The 14,736-nt window shown below is 37.3% G+C and overlaps 2 protein-coding genes across 2 annotated transcripts in view; both read left to right on the top strand.

The window, feature by feature from the left end:
* Positions 1-14,736, top strand: part of POC1B (POC1 centriolar protein B) — a gene marked incomplete at both ends in the record, with an annotated part of 54,071 nt that overhangs the window by 897 nt on the left and 38,438 nt on the right. Inside the window, 6 exon segments of the mRNA XM_082004776.1 lie at positions 7,869-8,040; positions 8,811-8,990; positions 10,265-10,372; positions 11,248-11,363; positions 11,743-11,876; positions 12,635-12,703. Of these exon segments, the coding sequence (XP_081860902.1) occupies positions 7,869-8,040; positions 8,811-8,990; positions 10,265-10,372; positions 11,248-11,363; positions 11,743-11,876; positions 12,635-12,703 (779 nt within the window).
* GALNT4 (polypeptide N-acetylgalactosaminyltransferase 4) lies at positions 71-1,822 on the top strand (the record flags this gene model as incomplete). Its single annotated transcript, XM_082004755.1, has 1 exon — positions 71-1,822. One exon carries the CDS (start codon positions 71-73, stop codon positions 1,820-1,822), a length of 1,752 nt encoding a protein of 583 aa, XP_081860881.1.

Raw genomic sequence — 14,736 nt, 5'->3', positions numbered from 1 at the left:
CACTCCGTCCTGCCGCCAGCGGTAGCTCACGGAGCTCCTCTTTGCTCGGGGCTGCTTTTAATCGCCCACGATGAGGATCCGTCTGGCGAGAAGATGGACGTGGGTCCGAAAAAGCTGCGTGTTTCTCGGCTTCTTGATGATCGCTTACTTCGTGGTCGAGCTGTCGGTTTATTCTTTCGGTGCCTCCCTCGCCGGGGAGAGCATCACCAAAGGGAAATGGGAGAGACGCTTTTCTGACAGAGCAGAAGAAGCTGTGGATTTGGCTCGTCCAGTTTATGACAAATCCCCGCCTGATCCTTATGCCCCAGGAGAATGGGGTAAGCCTTCTCGCCTGCAGCTGAGTCCTGAGGAAAAGAAACAGGAAGAAGAGCTGATTGAGAAGTATGCAATTAATATTTATTTGAGTGATAAAATCTCTCTCCACCGGCACATTGAAGATAATCGACTGAGTGGCTGTAAAACTAAATCTTATGACTACAGAAGACTGCCTACGACATCTGTTATAATCGCTTTTTACAATGAAGCCTGGTCAACGCTGCTGCGGACGATACACAGTGTTCTTGAAACATCACCCTCAGTGCTTCTGAAAGAAATTATACTGGTGGATGACTTGAGTGACAAAGCGTATTTGAAGACTGAACTTGAGAAGTACATAAGCAGTCTGAAAAGAGTTCGTTTGATAAGAACCAACAAGCGAGAAGGATTGGTTCGTGCACGCTTAATTGGCGCTACCTTTGCTACTGGTGATGTCCTTACATTTCTAGACTGTCACTGTGAATGTGTCTTGGGCTGGCTGGAACCATTGCTCGAGAGGATTGCTGAGAATGAGACTGTTATTGTTTGTCCTGTCATTGACACCATTGACTGGAAAACATTTGAATACTACATGCAAACGGCAGAGCCCATGATTGGGGGGTTTGACTGGCGGCTGACGTTCCAGTGGCACTCGGTGCCTAAACATGAACGTCTCAGGCGCAAATCTGAAACTGACCCAATCAGGTCCCCAACTATGGCTGGTGGCTTGTTTGCTGTAAGCAAGAAGTATTTTGAGTACCTGGGTACCTACGATACAGGAATGGATGTATGGGGAGGGGAGAATTTAGAATTATCATTTAGGGTTTGGCAGTGTGGAGGCATGTTGGAAATTCATCCGTGCTCCCATGTAGGCCATGTGTTTCCAAAGCGTGCGCCCTATGCTAGACCAAATTTCCTTCAGAACACGGCACGTGCTGCTGAGGTGTGGATGGATGAGTACAAAGAGCACTTTTACAACAGAAATCCTTCAGCAAGAAAAGAAAACTATGGAGATATTTCTGAAAGAAAGATACTAAGAGAGCGTTTGAAATGTAAGAGTTTTGACTGGTATTTGAAAAACATATTTGCTGAGTTGCATGTACCGGAAGATCGTCCTGGCTGGCATGGTGCTATCCGCAGCGCAGGAATAGCTTCAGAATGCCTCGACTACGTCTTACCGGAACATCATCCTACTGGGGCTCACCTTTCTCTCTTTGGATGTCATGGTCAGGGAGGCAATCAATTTTTTGAATACACATCAAATAAGGAGATTAGATTCAACTCTGTAACTGAGCTATGTGCCGAAGTCCCTGAGCATGGAGACTTCATAGGTATGAGGAGCTGCCCAAAAGATGGATCTCCTATTCCAGAAATTATTATATGGCATTTCAAAGAAGATGGGACTATTTATCATCCTCATTCAGGAAAGTGCCTTACTGCTTATCGTACAACAGAGGGGCGTGCTGATGTGCAAATGAGAACTTGTAATGCTGCAGATAAAAATCAGATTTGGAAATTTGAGAAATAATCACTGCTGGTAGTACCAAACGGATAGACTGTGATCTCCAAGGTTTTTACACGCGTGAGCAGATAGCGATGTTTGGTTGTATACCTTGGAGTCTCTTCAGATGCATCTGTAGTGGTGTAGGAACTGTATCTGCTGTGGTGAACTGTATGGAAAGCAAAAGTAAATACTGGGGTTTAGTTTCTAAAACATTGAATACAGATCTAATGCCCTTTATTTTTGTAAATTTTGATCTGTTATTTTCTTACTTTGGTCTGTCTTGATTATGGTAAAACACAGGCCTTTGAGTGGACTGAGGAGGGATTTTTTTTTTTCTTAAAAAAAAAATTGTACACATTAAACCTGCAAGATAATGTTACATGAAAGTAAAGAATCTTTACGCACAGAAGTAAAAGTTAAGGTTCTTTCAGTGGAGTTAACTGACCAATGTTGCAGATACATTATAACATGTACTTAACGCCCTAAGTAATGCTACAGTAGCATGTAATTGAATCAACATTGGTGGGGAAAGTCAAATCTTAAGCCTGGTAGTATTCTGCAGTTTTCTGGAAATTTACATGCTCTTAAGGGTTTGAGGGTGACAACTAGCTATATTACATTGAAGGAAAAGGAAGGTTTTTTTAGCAGATGGGCTTTGACACTGTTTTGCAGTCTTTTCCAGAATAGGAACAACTTAACCTCACAAGGGTGAGTCAGGAGCTCTCATGAGTTTAGGGAAGAGTGTGGTAGTGGTGGAACCAAGGACATGCTGGTGGTACCACAAATGGGAAGATATAGGGATGGTTACAAGTAAGAATTCTGTTTAAAGGTAATGGAGAAGGAAAGAAAGCATGGGATTGCATTAAGCTGCTGCTGTTTCTTAGCTATATATTTAATATTCACGTTGTGTCTGTGTAAGTTTTTCCATGTTAAGCCTGGCATCCCAGGGACACATAGCTTATGTGACTATACCATGTATCCTTTTTTTTTTTTGGTCTGTCAGCAGGGCAGAGGAAGGGGAAACAGGAAAACTTGGTCCACTTAATTTTGCGTCATGTATTTTGGCAATATCTGGCATGCATCAGCCAGCCCTAGGTAGAGTTTTGAAATAATGCAGCATTATGCCCCTACCTCTTTCTAGTCACAGTAGTACCTTGGGAGACCTTGGGTAAGCTTGGGAAGCTGGAGTTCCTGAAGTGAAGGCAGTTGAAAAGGCAAAGGGCAGCTTAGAGGAAGCCAAGATCTGTTGCTTAGGTGGTTCACAGAACAACTTATTTAGAATGTTTTCTCTATCCTGTTATGCTGAGTTTTGAAGAATATTGATTCTTGAATCATGTCACTAATCTGTTTTGAGTGTGATTATAGGCAGTAGATATGATAGATATATTGTGTACTTGAAAAAAAATACCTTGTGTTAGTACCTGTGGTTTTAGCTTTATATGATTTAAGTTGAACACTTACCTTAAAAGCTGTAATGCCTGAAACATTTTGATTACTTTCACTGAAGTGCTAAAGGTTCTGCAGTAGCCACAGTGTCATAGTTCTTGACAGGGGGCTGATAGGTAGGAACTTGAGATAGTGAGCAGTAAGAATCCGGATACCTGAGGAATGTAGTAGGTGTGCATTTGCTGCAGGTGTTAGTAGGTAGAAGGGTTAAAAGGGAGCAAGTGAGACCTGAAATAAGTGAAGATTTGCCAAAAATAAAGCAAGAGTAAATTAAGATGTATTCTTGAATCTTAGTGGTCTTAAAGGTTGAGAGGTTTGGGTGGAAGCAGGCAAAATACAAGGGGAACAGAAGACGAAAAATTGGAGTTGGGGTTGTAGCATTGAATCGTGCTAAAAATGCTTGCCACTGTGTGGCATGGGTTGTTTTAACTTATTTTTAGGAGGTTACTTGCAATTTGATTTTTTTTTTTCATTTTCCTTCCCCTGCCCCCCTCAAACTGATAATTTTTTTTTTTAAAAGGGAAATTCTTTACTATATAAGGGAGACATTCCTGAAAAATTCCATTCCACTATGCAGCAAGGAATTCTTTTGTGGATCTACAAATTATAAATCATTTATCAAATTTTCAAAGGCAGCCGTCATGTACTGGGGCAATAAATTATACAAAGTATGTGCTTTTGTGAAAAGCTTGCTGTAGACTGTTACATTCAATACAAATGACAGGAAAAAGGCCTGAGTTCTCCTACACGGTTGAGCATAAGTTGCATATGCAATGCAATGTTTCCTCAGATGAAAGTAATTAAATGGTGTGAATAAAGACTATGCAACTTTTATACAATTAACTTTTTTAGGTCTTGGCAAAAACTACATTTCATACAAAGAACTACCTTCATGTTAAAACTGACATTCAAAGTGTTCCTTATCTATTTAAGCAATGATCCTAAGTGAACCTGCCTCTTAAACTTTGAAAAGTTATTCTTTCTGTATGTATCTGAACCCTTCTTCCTTCCCCCCACCACCTCCCATTCTATTTTTGTGGTTATTAAAAAAAAAAAAAAAGCAAAAGTAAATAACATGGCCCTAAAAGTAAATAAATAATAAAATTTGTTCCCAATGGGAATTAAAAATGTTGGGGCGAGGGAAGGGGCTAGAGAAAGAGAGAGAGAAGAAAAAAAACCTTGCCATTTCAAGTTCCAGTAGTTCTGAACTGAGTTGCAGCAATTCTACAGAAATACTCCAATACAGTTGTTTTTCAGTGTGTACAGATTTCTGGAAAATCTGAAACTCTGAAAGATTTTTCTATGCTGTTAGACTTTGAAAATTTGGGGAACACTTGTATATATTTTAAACTACTGATTTTAAGTGACTTAAAAGAAATTGAATGTAAATTTAACACTGAATAAATGTGTGAGGGTTTGGGGGTTTCTTTTGGAAAAATAAAATATAGAATGATAATTAAATGTTGCCTAGTGTGGTGACTCTCTTTACGTACTTACACAAGTGGAAGAGAATTACAGTATACAATAAAAACTGTCATGAACTTGAACTTATGTAAGTTATTAAAAATTCCTCATAATTTATCCACCTTGCTTAGAATTCCAGATTGGTTCCCTTGACAAAAGTTTGATTAATAATTGTTTTCCTCCAAGTAGGAAATCTTATGAATCACTGTTAAATGCGTTTGTGTAGTGATTTTGCACATTATCACTCCAAGATTTCTAAGGTTCCTGTATGTGGTTTTTGTGATGGTGATTGAATATTCACACACACATCACGTGCACAGCCCTGTATTCCATCTGACCTGTAATTCTTGCACTGAGTTAACTATACTGGGGATGCTTCAGTATTTGGTGGGGGAGGAAAGGGTCACCAAGGGATACCTCTAGCTGTTAAAGCCTGGCTGAGTACGTCTCTTCTGATCTTTTGCATGACTTGTAGTTGCTATTGTGGTATTCTCAAAAATCGACATGTAATGGTAACTCCATATTGCGGCAACTTGTGTCTTCATATGTGTGTATATGGGAAAATGTATGTATCAATATTCACAACTTATAAATTGAACTTGGTTTCATTGCATAAAAATTTTTTCATGGCATATGTGAAGCCCAGATATCCGTTTAGAGAACTGCAGCAAAGCGGTGTGTAAACTTGGCCTTTGCATAAGGCCAAGTCTTTATTCTTCACTGTTCAGCTCTGTTATGACTCATCACCAGAAAAGCAAATTACCTAGAGATGTGTCAGCTATACTTGGGCGTGTACAGAAAGCACTGATTTTTTTTTTTTTTTTTTTTTTTTTTTTTTAAAGGCACTGAGGTTATAAACCAGATTAAGTTGCATATTGGAGCCAGCTCAGTGTGAATTTTCAGCTTTCTTCTTTCTAGTTATATTTTGCCATTGATCAAATATTTTCATTACTACAGCAAGGACAAATTTTGTCTTTTACCTTTAAACATGGTTCTGGTTATGTCGTGTTTTCTCTGAGGAGCAAGTGCACAGACTTGTTTGTGGTACAGCCCATCCCAAAACATTCTGCTGGACTTTCTGGGTTTTTTTTGTTTCAGTTCCAATACTTTAAATTAGCCCTGGAGATCTGTTGTGGACCATTTACTGGTGGTCTGGTAATTTAAAGTCGGACTGTAGGGTGCTGGCATACGTGGCAAGTGCTGACAGAACACATCAGCTGGGTCTGGTCTGCATTGCTGTAGGACCCCATGTGTAACCTCTCCTGGAAGGCTCTTGCTCCCCTCCTTTTGAACACTTAAATGCATGGACAACATAAACTTCAGGGGAGAAATGTGCATAAACGATTAATAAGCAATCCTTAAGATACTGTGCTTGAGTAAATTGGAGAAGCATTGTTACCAAGCAGGCAAAATCCCTTAAAATGGAATAAAAATAGAAATAGATAAGTTTATTTGATAATACCAATAGTGTATTTTTCGTGTATAAAACTGTTCTTAAGATTAGTATTGGCAATCGAAATTACTGCTGGCAACACTGTTACCCTACAGACTCTTGTATTCCGTGTCTGTGGTTAGTGAAGGTAAAATGTTTACTCTTACAGCAAAATGCTTAGGTGTTGGCCAGATGCACCAAAACTGATTTTAGCCCGCTTGAATAGTGAGTAGTTTGGCTTAGCTGAGGCTCGTGCATGGTGAAGGGACCTGGTTTCCTTGGCCGGATAGGGGCCAAAGTTGAATATAGATTCAGAATTTTGCCTTGCAGTTTTTCTGTCTGGGTTTATGCCTCTCCTGTGCTGTTCAGATATAGAGTCACATCAGCCTGTGCACCTTAGGAAAATAATTCCACAACAGATCTGTCAGTTACTCACCCTTTCCTGTGCAGGTCCTGAACTTCTTCCCTCTGTCACCCCTGGGGAGATGTCAGCTGGGCTGGAACGGCAACATCAGAGATAATAAGAACCTGAGTGTCATTGCAATGAGCGAGTGACTTCAAGAGAGAACCTACCTAAGGGTGGGGAGAGGATGCTGTGTGAGCATAGGCAACAGGGAGTCCAGAGGGAGAACAAGGAAGGCACTTGTGGATGTACCAGGGAAAGGAGAACTTTAGGTCACTGCTTGTTTCTCGTTAACCTTGGGATAACCCATCTGTGAGAGAGCAGAGGTGAAGATAATGGGCGTAGGAATATCATACTTGTTAGTTTAACTCAACTGCTCATCACTTTTGTGTTATATAGTTCCTTGAAAATGATCAAGCTCTGTTAAAACTATGTCTGCCTTCTCAAATGTGGATAGTATGGTCCACCTGTACAGTGACGGGAAAAAAAAAACCACAAACCCAAAAACCCACCATGCTCTTTCTATTATCAGACCAACAACTTCACATTGTGTTTTGAACTAGACAGATGTTAGTATTAAAAAAATTGGCACTTAAATAGGATTATAAAATTACCATATTTGGATATTCACTTTAGTGTAGATATCTGAAGTGTTAGAAATGATACCTTCAGTTTAAGTTGGCTTGTCTTTTCTGAGTTAAACACCTGATGCTGAAGCTTTTACAGAACCATTAAGGTTGGAAAAGACATTTAAGATCATCAAGTCCAACCATCAACCCAACACCACCATGCCCACTAAACCATGTCCTGAAGTGCCACGTCCACAGGTTTTTTGAACAATTTCAGTGATGGTGACTCCACCACCTCCCTGGGCAGCCTGTTCCAGTGTTTGACCACTCTCTCAGTAAAGAAATTTTTCTTAATATCAGAGACCAAAGTGAGATCACTGAAGAATTTGTCTCTTGTTCTTATTGGTAATGCCAAATCTGGATTCATACTTGATGACATGTGCATGATGTTCGGCTTTGGATTTTTTGTTCTATATCTTTAAAGTATTTGAAAGCCAGTTTGCTTAATATGTGGGAAAGCTACGTGTTAAGAATTATCCTTTACTCCTCTCAGACTTCTGATGTCCTTCCAGAAGCCTGGTGTTGGCATTGGTGGCTGCCAGGCTTCTGCTCAGGCCAAGTATCCATTAAAAGCCAGTAACTTCTCCCTCCCCCTAATACCCAATAAGTTCACTGGTGAATCCAAATCCATAGTCATTAGCTCTGATTTTTCTAATAACAGTGAGTGGACACATAATATCCTTTATTACTTGCCAGCTACCTCCTCTTTGGATAGATTTCTTATGGTGTGGAAGCTGAAGACACAATGCAGAGCTTACAAATTTGTAGGCCATGGAGAAGCAGTGACCAGTGTACAGTTCTCGCCAGATGGGCAACTGCTTGCTTCAGCTTCTCAAGATCGTACTGTCAGACTATGGATTCCTTGCATGTAAGTATAACTGGGCAATGCTGGCTATGTGTTTCATTAATGTGTAATGTGACTATTGGAGTCTTTACCCAAGAAAAGTTTCTGTTTTCTTCCCACATTCCTGGTCTTCAGCAGAAACAGAGATTGGGGAGCACAAGCAACACAGTTCATTACTGTGTTACTTTGTTCTTTACTGAATATTCTGTAGTTTCAAAAGAAAACTATAGCAATTCAGAGGTCATAATTTCATGTGTGTAGGACAATGCTTGGTAGTATTTCCCTGTTTTAAAGGGTTTATTTCCCTTAATAAGGATTGCATGGCTGCACTTCGTTTTGGGGAGACGTGATGAAGGAAACAAAAAATATCATTTTTTGAAAAATATTTTAAATTGACTTGCCTTCTTAGGCTGTTCTCACGTAGTAGTGATTATGAGCTATTCAGAATGATCTTAGAGAGAGTGGTGCTACTTTAACTTTTAAGAATTTTGTAGATTACTGTATCAAAAAATATAAAAAATTCTCTTTCAAAAACTATGGAGGATAATGCTGCTAATTAATTGCACTGTTCTTTATGTATTAATCTAATATTAAATATACTAACTGTAAGGCCTGTTATTCTAATAATTAATATTGAAATAAGGCAGAAAATATTGGCAACACTAAGATTTAGCCTGTATATGTTGCTTTTCATTTGGATAAGATTCCAAATATGCTAATTTTGAGTTTTATGGGGATTTAAACTCTTTCAGTTTAATGTAACTGGGGTTTGTTTGTGGTTTTTTTCCCTCTAGCCATGGAGAGTCATCGGTACTGAAAGGTCATACAGCATCTGTTCGTAGCGTGAGCTTCTCACATGATGGCGACTTTCTAGTTTCAGCATCCAATGATAAATCAATAAAAATATGGAGTGTTCACCACCAGCGCCTTTTGTTTTCCCTATTCCAACACACTCACTGGGTTCGCTGTGCCAAGTAAGCATTGTTTTTATTATCTTTGTAAAGAAACAGAACTTGCTGCTTTTATTTCCCAGGCCAGAACTAAGAGAAGTAAAATCTGTGAATGATAAATAATGATATATCACTAATAATAAAATTTTAATACGTTAGTCTTATTAACACGTTTTATACATATCTCAGAGTTGCAGTCTGAAAGCATGCTCAGTGTTAATATGTGTACATATTAAATTTGTTGCTGGGTGTTAATTCTTTTACTTTAAAGGACACATAGGGTCTTCTGTATTTATTTTCAGTCAGTATCCTGTCTTTCCCCAGTCTTGTATGTTTTTGTGCTGTATTAGCTTACTTCACAGCATTCACTTGTTCCTAGATTTATTATGCATGGTAGGGGTTTTCTCAACTATTCTTGTAACAGTAGTGGCATAAAAGAATGGTCATGAGCCAAAATGAGTTAAGCTTACGTAATTGGAAAAGGTAAAAGAAATGGCCTTTGTACTGCAAGTTAAGATTTGCACTCTATTTAAAGGCAGGGCTGCTCTTCAAAGACAAGAAAAGATTGTTCTTTGCTGATTTCCCCCTCCCCCCTTTCTTCCATATTAATGGAAAATCTGCAGCTAAGAAAGGCCTGATTTAAACCTCTTGAGAAAAATTTAGTACTCGTGAAGTGCAGAGCCTTACAAAGTTCCAAAGTATCTGATCACTGAAAAGAAAAATAAAAGCTCTAGGAAATTGTATGTGAAAGTTCTTGAACACTGTTCTAATGTCCTTGTGCAGTTGCTCAATATGAGAAGTGATAATGATTGGCAAAATTATAGGCAAGTCAATTTTCCTGTTTTAAAAACCTAGTGTAGGAATAATCATGAATGTTTTGCTGACAACTTGTAAGTCTAGAGAGAACTCGCAGGAGAATATATATGTAGGTTAAAATTGAACACAAGGTTCTACTGTGTCCTCTTTGTCTTTTTGCCTGTAGTTTTCTATAATAATCTCTTTGGCATGTGAAGTGACAACCTTAGGTTGCTGTTACTTCCCTCTCCCCCACAAGCTCTTGCTTGTGGCTCAGTTTTTAATTGTAGTTGATTGTGAAATGGAGGGGGGAAGACTGAGGGGAGAATCTCTTCAGTTTTGTTGTTCTGTGAGGAATGTGAGAAATTCAAACATCCTTTGAATGTTATCCACTTTAATTCCAAAGAGGCTCTCTTGGTTCTGGTGTTTCGCTACTTATGTCTCTAATGCTACTCTAGGTAGAATCAGTTGTTTAGTAATGTATATACACTTTCATGTTCCAGATTTTCACCTGATGGAAGACTAATAGCATCTTGCAGTGAGGATAAATCTGTTAAGATCTGGGATACGAGAAATAAAACTTGTATTGATAGCTTCTTAGATTATGGAGGGTAAGTGTTACTAGAAAAAAAGGAGAAATGTAAATGTGTAATTTTAATGAGATCAAATTCATGTTTTGTAGTATTAACATCTATATATGTTATATGTGAAAACTTCTACCATCCATGTAAACTAAAATAATTAACTTCACATTTTTCTAAAGAGATTAACTGTCTGAATTTACCCAGCTGTTTTCCAACAGTCAAGAAATAAGCCAGAAGTCAGATTGTTCTTTGATTTTTGAACATTTTCATGTTTTTTCCTCTGTCTTGATAGTAATATTTGATATTGGATGCTTCAACAAGAAGAGAAGTTTAAGAATTCTGCACTTGTTGATGAAAACAGTATTCTGTTAGCTTCAGTAACTTGCCTTATTTAGGTTTAGAAAACACTTGATTTTACTTCTCTGCAGTTTTATTAAACATCTTGTAACCACAGCTTTAACTAACAAATGCAATGGAATATTAATCTTGTATATGTGCTTTGCTAATTTCATGGCTTCCATCTCTGTCCTTTTTCCAAGCTAAAAGGTTGTTATAGCTAAATATTCTGTTCTTAGAAAAAATTATTTTACTTTCTGCTTACAAACTCTTCGCAGCACTTTCTTCTAGGATCTTTGTACCCCAACGCAAACTGTGAAGGTTTGAGTTAGGACAATTATACTATCTTTTTAACAAAAACCAGATTATACAGTCTCATTTATCATGCGCATCTTGCTTTCTTATGGTTCTTTCAGTTGCATGAAGTAAGGTATTTGAGTTTCCATACATGTGGATTCCACACAAGCTTGTGGCAACTCAGTGTTAATACTGTGTTTTTTACACACACAACCCCAAATATTTCTATGGAAACACATAATGAATCCATTTTCATTAATTATATTTAGATTTGCAAATTTTGTGGATTTCAACCCAAGTGGTACGTGTATAGCTTCTGCAGGTTCCAATCATACGGTCAAACTCTGGGATATTCGAATGAACAAGCTATTGCAGCATTACAAAGGTAAAAACAATGTAGTTTGTTATATTTTCTTTGGAATGGAGCTGTTTGCAATGAGATGTGATTTATTTCGATTATATGATTTCATTCCTTACTGGGGAAGGTGGACAAACACGTCATACTGGCATTTTTAAGTAATTTTATTGTAGTCTAGCAACCCTAAAATCTGAATCCTGATTATTCCTATGCAATGCTTCTATTATTTTTTTGGAACAGAACTAAGCAAATACTTTGGAGAGTCTGCTATGCCCCAACACATTGGTTGTTTTTCCCTTAAATGAAGTAGGTTGTTCTTTGGGAAGTAGAAAAGAGCGAAGACATAAATGTACATTTTCTGTTAGTAGATATCTACAGTGTTTGAATATTGTTTTCTGTAAATTAGTTCACAGAGCAGGGGTTAATTGTGTATCATTCCATCCTTCTGGTAACTATCTCATCACTGCGTCTACTGATGGTACCCTTAAGATTTTGGACCTCTTAGAAGGAAGACTTATTTACACTCTTCATGGACACAAGGTATGCACAATAATCCTATGTAAATGGAGACCTTAACAGATTTTTCAGTATCTTTTCACAGGGAAAGTGACATATATGTCATTGTGTGTTGTATTTTGCAACTTGCAGATAAACTTTAGTGGACAGCAAAGTTGTGTTAACATACCTTGTCACAAGTGCATAAGGAAATGCATCCATCTTACCTATGATCATGCAGTTAATCTGTCACTATTGTATGCGTGCTTAATGTTAAGTAATAGATCATATTCCGAGTTAATTAAAAATTCACTTTTCTCCTTGTCAAAATCAATTATTTTGCACATTAGCCTTTTTATCTGTTGAAAACAGTGCTTTCTAAGCGGGGAAGCTTATGGAAGATAACTCTTGGGAAGAATGGCAGACGTTTTCTCCTTTTTGTCTTAATGCAAAACAAACCATAGTTTTGATTATGAATCACTTTAACACATTGAATAATGTCATATATATTTGATAATTTTTCATTGCAGAGTTAAAGCATAAAATCTAAGGGAAATGCCAATATTTTCCTAGTGTTGATTGTAGTAATTCTAATGCAGCATCTTGCAAAGAAGTGCAATATTAACTCTTCAATCGAGTCGTTTTGCAAAAAAATCGCTACAATCAAATTGTTTCTTATTTTATTAAAATTCAAAAATCTATTTATATTAGATAAGGGCATAAGTGTTTTTCTCTTTGCATTAAAATACCATGATTACAGTGATAGCATAATTTTACTCTATGTTAATATTTTTTTCTTTCAGGGACCTGTACTTTCGGTGGCTTTTTCAAAAGATGGTGAAAAATTTGCCTCAGGTGGAGCAGATGCTCAGGTCTGTGGTATTGTGTCTTTCAATTAAATGTCTTAATGTTTGTTATAGTGGATATGAGTTAAATATAGTATGTCATAGTAACATGCTAATTACAGTATGCTGATATGCATTCTGTCTAGTTGTGTGTTATATAGACTTTGTTTAGCCTAAAGTTAAATTTGAGGAGAAAAATGCTAAATACGTAATTTAAAAACTTGATCTTAACTACTCTCAGTTGGAAGTTAAGATGAGAAGACCACAATACTAGCCACTTATGTTTCACGTACTAAAATAATGTTTTTTTAAATAAAATTATTTTAACTATTGCGATTTAGTGTCAACAAAGTAGTTGTGTTGTAACTAGTATTAATGCCTACATGCTCCATTAGTCTTTCACTTCTTTTAAAGTCATTACTCTGTAATTGTGAAGAATTAAGTTGCACCACTGGGAAAACTTTGGCTAGAATTGGAAAAAATCTTGTGTTGACTTTGCTAAATTACATTGGTGAAACAGCAAAGTACTGGATTTCATACAGGGAAGAGTTGTCTGAGCATTTAAAACAAAATATTATTTTAAATTAAACCGCAAATCATACAATCAATCATCTGCTGTGATGAATCTCATAATTACAAAAATACTATCAAGATTGGAATCATCTCTATCAGGTCTTTACATTCTCCAAAAAGAAAGAACTTTTGTAGCCCAAGGCTTGGAGTTTCACAGTCTGCAATATTGGTTAATATTAGTTGTTTTTATTGTTTCCTGTTATAAAAAGCTAAAAGCTCAATGTAGACACAGAAAGCCATGCTGTAGAAATGAACATATTTTGAATTTGCCATAAGTCATGTCTATGTTCTGTTTTGTGGAGTCTGAAATATGTTTCAGCTAGTAACAGAGACAGTCTTGGAAAATAATAAATGCTTTTCAATTAAAAACTTAAGTATCATTAGAAAGAATACAGTCTTTCTGGTTTTTACTTGATCCTTCTGGTAGCACGCTTTCTAGAACTCCTTGAAAGCACTCAAAGAAAAAAATAAAAATTGATTTTTATCACAAGGCATTAGTAAGAAACAGTGCCAAGACTTACCATTATTGGAAAAGTAAAAGTATTAGCGAACTTCCAATATTAACTTTCCAAGCAGAAAAACCCAAAACAATAACAGGGAAAAGATACTTATTCCTTGAGCCACTAGTCTAATCTTATTTTCCGTACAAAAGGTTTTTTTAATGAGAATTTTTCAGTTCCAAAATGAAACTTTGATTCCTAGGTAATCCTGAATTTTTGACCTTACTATTAATGAGTAATTTCTTTTGAATTTTATGACAATTGCTGTATTATACTTAACTTGAGAGGAAGTGCAATGCATGTATTAAAGTAGGTCACATGAAAGAAGATTAATCTGGGAAGCTACGATGATGGCAGGGACCTCCAGTATTAAGCCAAACTCCCAAATTAATGCCAGCATACCCTAGGAATGCCTGTCTTACTGCAAGCTTCCTTTGAATTTGGGGCCCCACGAATGACACGCATGTTCAGAGCATTCATGTCATTGCCTTTCTCCTTGCTATGACTCCATGCTGTAGAGCTGGTGGCATGTGGGATCAATGGAGTGAGTAGGTATCGTAGCGGAAAATCTGTGAGATGACTCATGTTTCTCAGTGGTTTGGTATAGTGGTTTCATACTGAATGCACAAGAGGAAAAATCCAGTTTCATCAGGAAGTGCTTTCTTAGGTAAATGTTGAATTAAAAAAGTAGTCATGAATCCTGGTTTTATTTACCTTTCAGAAAGGCACGTTTTTATCTGTTGAAGTGTCTTGGTTTAGCCCACCTAAACACTAGCAATTGCTGTATCACTCAAAAACCCTCTCCCAGCTGAGAAAGGGAAATGGGGGAAAAGAAGGAAACTCATGGGTTGACATAGGTTGAAATAGAAACAGATTTAATAAAACCATAAAACTAATATTAGAACTAAAGCAAGATAAAATACACAGAGTTATACTCAGCCCATATAGTGGCCGCGGGCTGTGTGCGCCCAGCAGCAAACGCTGGTT

This window comes from Phaethon aethereus (genome assembly GCF_964289735.1).
Source record: "Phaethon aethereus genome assembly, chromosome: 1".
In the NCBI taxonomy this organism is placed as follows: domain Eukaryota; kingdom Metazoa; phylum Chordata; class Aves; order Phaethontiformes; family Phaethontidae; genus Phaethon; species Phaethon aethereus.
Note: the sequence above shows the minus strand (reverse complement) of the source record. Positions and strands in the feature narration are given on the sequence as shown.